This window comes from Zalophus californianus, chromosome 2 (genome assembly GCF_009762305.2).
Source record: "Zalophus californianus isolate mZalCal1 chromosome 2, mZalCal1.pri.v2, whole genome shotgun sequence".
Classification (NCBI taxonomy): Eukaryota; Metazoa; Chordata; class Mammalia; order Carnivora; family Otariidae; genus Zalophus; species Zalophus californianus.
In genome coordinates, this window is record NC_045596.1 from 61,511,481 (window position 1) to 61,516,940 (window position 5,460).

Consider the following 5,460-nt stretch of genomic DNA (forward strand, 5'->3'; position numbering starts at 1 on the left):
AGGGACCTGAATCCTCATGAGAATCAACTCCAGACCCACACTGTGTTCTAACCAGTGAACCATCGGTCAACACCAGTGCTATGCAAATCACACATGGAAGCAGACGTGAAGAATGTGGTAGAACCAACAAAGCTGGTTTCTTTGGAAAGCCAGCAGCATTCACTTGAAGATTCCCCACCTCTGTGAAGCCCTCGCTGATTTTCCCAGCCCAAGGAAATCTCTCCTCTGAAAGTCTCTGGAGCACTTGATTTTGTACTTAGGACCTTTGAAATTTTTTTCTTGCATCGTGGTTGCTTTGTCCTCATTTCTGGTACCGCCTTTTGTCTCTTTGTCTCATTTTAAAAGCTTGTGTCTAATACAATGCAGCTTTAAGAGACACCTTGGGAGCAAGACAAGGTATAAATCAATCAGCAACAAATCTCATTAGATTTTAAGTTAAGTTGAATTGTTAGATTTTACATTTCAAGAAGGGTGAGGTCACATCCCACTCACCTTTGTAAACGCCACAGCACTAGGCAAAACATATTCGTTGAATAAATTGATCTTGTGATGAAAATATGATAAAGTAAAAACATTCTTTGTCTTTTTAAAAGGAAGTTGGTACTTAAAATTTTTTTCGTGAAAATCACTCACTAGAGTATTTATATAGTTGTTTATCTTTTATTCTTTCAAATTTCATCTCTTCTAACCATGCCCCCACTGTCTGGGGGTGTTGCTTTTTTCTTGATATGATTTGCCAAAGCTTCATCTCTTATATGGGTCTTTTTGGAAGAAACAACCCTTAGACTTATTTATTATATCTATCTTGTGTTTGTTTTCTCATAGAACAGAGATAGATTTATTTCAGCAAAATTATAAAGTAAAACTCCAAAGAAAGAAAAATATTTGACACTCATTGAAACACAATTTTGTAAAGAAGAAAGTTAACAGTAATTGGCGTAAGTACAAGAACTTATAAAGTTGCATTGATATTTTAATGGGGAAAAATACCCAGAAGAAACACACACATACTGTGAAAACACATCATTGCCACAGCACATGAAGACATTCCATAAAAAATAAACAGTTTCCATATGGACATTTAACTTTTCAGCCCTCTTTAAACTTATATTCTGAAATCTTGATATTCTATTGCAACTTACAAGTAGCCATTCTCTCATTCCACAGACCCATCACAAGCAATTAAAAGGAACACTTCCTGTTACAGATACAGCACTTCAAGGCTAATATTTAATCTTAATTGGCATTAAGTTTAGTGCAAATAAAATTATATTTTTAGCAGCTTAGAAAATTCCTTGTGGGGGAGCATTTACCTCTTAACCCTTACTGCTTCCCCATAATATGAATGTTGGCCAACTACTGATGCTGATTTTGCCATTTGTTACACAGGTAGTTTCCAGGAAAGATGGTTTCAGCAACGATGCAAATGAACCATCAGCTTTTACATTTGAAAAGTTTCCCTTAGGTTGATTTTTTTTTTTTAAAGCAGGACCTGAATGTCAGTCCTAACTGGATCTTACCTAACTGCTTCTTTGATCATGGAGAAGAGACCCAAACAAGGCACTAATCATCTCACACATTAGCCACCTTAGGTTGCATTCAAAGGAAGACCCGAAGACAAGGCTGAGGAATCTCTTAAATCAAGTTCTACCCTCCAGTAATAATTTTATTTTCACTGATTCGGGAAGAAAGGAATGAAGGAAGGGAGGGAGGGAAGGAGGGAGGGAGGGAAGGAGAGAGAGAGGGGAGGGAGGGAGGGAGGGAGGGAGGGAGGGAGGAAGGAAGGAAGGAAGGAAGGAAGGAAGGAAGGAGGAATGAAGGAGGGAAGAAAAAGAGAAAAAAGGAGAAAACAGGAGCCATCTGATTTCAAGCCTGCTGCTTTCCACTCTCAGCCAAGACTTATACTCCAAACAAATAGAAGCTAGAGAGCTATTAGCCAGAGAGGATTTTGTCTGGGCTTCGTCAATCCCTTGAATTGCCTCCCTTTTTCTTAGACATCTGTTCCCTCTGTAGCCAAGGCCTGGAGTAGCTGCTTCGGAAAACACTGTGGCTCCCTGTGCCCAGGTCTGTGCTGGCGAAGAAAGGGGAAGAATACCTCCTCGGTTTTAAGCAACTGCCTCCTCCCTGTGTCTAGGTTTCACAGGCCCCAAGGCTTGAGTGGTCGGAAAGCTTGGATGACCCCTGCTGTCTGGGATATGCTGACATAAAATCCAGGTAGTAAACCCTAGGCAGGCCATCTCACACGATCTCTTCCTTACCAACTCCTCAGCAATTTTTCTATTGCCCCGAATTTTCTCACCCAACAGCTCAAGGATGAGTGTTTGGTGGCTGCATGCTCGAAAGACCGGACCACCTCAGTCACTGTACTCTTCTCTTTCCCTTGGATTGGGGAATTTCTCATACTGGTTGGCCAATTTCCATTTGCTGTGCTGATTTTTGAGAAGTGCAGCAAAGGAAGTCTTCCGGGTGACACCTCTAGATATTTCCCAGCTCTTGGCCTTCCTGGTGGGGGAAGAGCTTCGGACTAAAGGATAGACAGGAAAAATGGGCCTGCCCCGAGGGGCTTCCAATAGCTGCCATATCTCCCCAGAGGTATTACTGGTCAGATACTGCCACGGCTTCTTCCCACTGCTGTCCCGGATGTTCACCCGAGAAGCCAACCTTTGCACTAGCAATTTGATGACCCCCTGGTGGCCATGAATGGCTGCAAGGTGCAGAGGGGTATATCCACAACTGGACTTCACATTAACATCAAGAGCAATTCCTGCTTTCTGTGTGCTGGAGACAAAGTCCTGAAGGGCCCTGAGGTCACCATGTTTGGCTATCCAGTGCAAGGCAGTGTACCCAGTCAAGAAGTCTTTGTGCAGAGCCAGCTGGGGGTCCTCCCAAAACAAAGTCAACACCTGAATCCAAGAGCCACTGGCAAGCTTCACAATCCATTCGTGCTCCCTGGCATCCAGGGGGACCACAGATGACTTGTGCTCAGAAGGTCTGTGTGGGACCAAGGCTGCAGACTCCTCCCCAGCCCGGGACCAGGAGGTGTGTGGCCGGCCCCGCTCATTAACAGAAGCCTTAATGTCTGCAGGTTTGGGTATCAAAGCAGCATCCACTCTTGGGCTGGATGCTGTTCCTGCCTTGGAGGGTTTCCTGGACCGCGGTGGGCGCCGAGTCCTTTTCAGCAAGTCCTGTTCAAGATACTCCTCATCAGAAGAAGACAATTTGGCTCTCCTTGCCTGAGAGCTCCTCCTGAGGGATCTCCTTAACCTGGGAGCTGGCCAGGGCAAAGACTCCTGGGGGTGGCCTGCAAGGCCATTAGCCTCTGTCGAGACCAGCTGAGAGCTGTGACCATCCCCTCTGTTCCTGAGGCCCTGAAGGCTCTTGCTGGGGCTGCCCTCCTTTGGAGAAAGGCCTCCAGCTGGATTCCTGAACTCTCTCCAATCTGGGGTTCCCAGAGCAACCAGCAGCCCCTCTTCAGAGCCCCCAGGAGACTCTTTGGGCCCACTGCTGCTCTCCTCACTGCCGTGGCTCTCTTGGTCCACAAAGCCTTCCAGATCTTGGAGGGACAGCTGACAACGAATGCTACGAAAGACTGCCAGTGGAGGGTTCTCGGGACAGGATTCCGGAACAACAGGAAGGACAGAATGAGAGGAAAGAGTGGGGTCTGGAGGCTCTGAGTTAGGTTCCCGGACCCAGAAGCTCAGCTCCGAGGGTAGCTGGAGGAAGCCGTCCGGCAGGACCGACCAGGCTCGGATGGGGCCTTGGTCCCGGGCCTTGGGAATCTGGGGATGTCTGGCCACCCATTCCCGAGTGCGCTGTTGCTGCTGCTGCAGGGTGGAATAACGCAGACAGTCTGGGGTCAAGAGCTCTGGCGAGTCTCCGGGGGAAACAGGGCGGGACAGGAGAGCAGGCAGCGAAGCCCGGCTCCCGGCAGCCTCGACAGTTGTAGGAGGCGAGCAGGGCGCAGCGGGCACAGGTGCGTGCTCTGCGGGCGCGCCTTCCGGCTGCTGCCTGGGAGCCCCGCGGTCATCCTGGGCTGGCGGGGCACGCGCAGGCTTCTCCCCCGCGGTGGTGGGGCCCGGGACTGTACCGAGCACCTGCTCCCCGGGCAGTCCCTCCAGGCTGTTCTGGAGGCATTCCCAGCAGCAGCGGCCCTGTGTCTCCGCAGCGGCGCACCTCGCTCCCGCCCCGTGGCCAGAGCCGCCCCTCCGCCCGCCACCGCCCCGGGATGCTTCCCGGGTGCGGCGGGCTGCGAGTCCATTGGAACCTGAGTGCGCGGCCGGGGCTGCGGCACCTGCTGGCTCCTCCTCTGGCTCCTTCTCGCGCCGCCGCCGCCGCCTGGGCAGAGGCGGCTCTCCCCCGCGCGAGCCTTGCGGGGCGCAGGACGCAGCTCCCCCTGCAGGGGCGGCGGCCGCGGGCGGGTCTCGGGGTCGCTGCAGCCCCTCCTCCCCCAAAAGGTCCCTGTACCTCCTCTTGAGCACCACATACTTGGTGCCGTCGGGGTCCTGGCGCACTGCGGCGACCGAGTTGACGAAGCCCTTGAAGAGCTCGCGGCGGCGCTGGTGCTGGCTGGGGGGCGCGTCGGGGTCTCGGAGAAAGCTCTTGAAGTGGCTCAGCAAGGCGGCGTTGGTCACTCTTCCCCCGGCCTGGCACAGAAAATCCAGTAGTGCCTCCTGGCTTAACTCTCGGGCCATCGCTGTCTTGTCGTCTCCTTGCCCCGCGTGTCAGCTTTTCGCCCTCCCTGCGCTCCCCTCTGTCAGCCGAAACCCTGGCCTGTCGTGGGTCACCTGCGCCCGGGGCGGCGCTACCCGCCTCCATCAGCCGAGGAGGGCGGCGCTGCTTGCGGCCCCCGAGAGCGCCAAGAGCCGCGCGGGTTCCCCCGGGAAGAGGCCCCCGGGTTGAGCCCCCCGCACGCAGCCAGGGTAGGAGAGGGCGGTTCCTCAGCCGCCCCTGCGCGACGCGGGCCTCTAGCAGCGAGTCCCCGCAGCGAAACTTCCCGGGATATGTCGGAGTCGGTTTTACCTGCGTCCTGGCGACGCCTCCTCCCCGGCTCTGGGGGCAGGGCCCGGCCCGCCTCCTCCTGTCCTTCCGCCCTCTGAGGTCTCCCCAGCCCTGCCACCTCTCCCAGATGAGTCAGGCTGCTCCCAGCCAGAGAGAGCGCGGTAGGTGAGTCGCCGGCGAGCGGGAGCCCCTCCCGGGCGGGGACAGACGAGGCAGGTAAGCGACCGGCAGCTCCTTTGGGTCTCGGCCACGTAGGAAACGAAAGCGTGGAAAATCCGTTCCTGCCCTCTCTCTGTGCGGCAGAAGTTCTGGCGAAAGCCATTGGCGGGGGGACGAAGGTGTAAATTTACTGGCATGCTGCGGTCTCCCAGAAAGATGCCTTTATTAATGCCCTGGGGTAGGGAATTTCAGATTCCCTAAGGCAGCGTCGAGGTCGGGGGAACTCAGTTTGCACCCCAAACA

General features: G+C 53.4%; 1 protein-coding gene across 1 annotated transcript; it reads right to left on the minus strand.

Moving 5' to 3' along the window:
- Nucleotides 1-1,795: 1,795 nt before the first annotated feature.
- SOWAHB (sosondowah ankyrin repeat domain family member B) lies at nt 1,796-5,140 on the minus strand. The gene has a single exon (XM_027597432.2). The coding sequence runs from the start codon at nt 4,689-4,691 to the stop codon at nt 2,355-2,357; it is 2,337 nt and encodes a 778-aa protein (XP_027453233.1). The 5' UTR covers nt 4,692-5,140; the 3' UTR covers nt 1,796-2,354.
- Nucleotides 5,141-5,460: the final 320 nt, after the last annotated feature.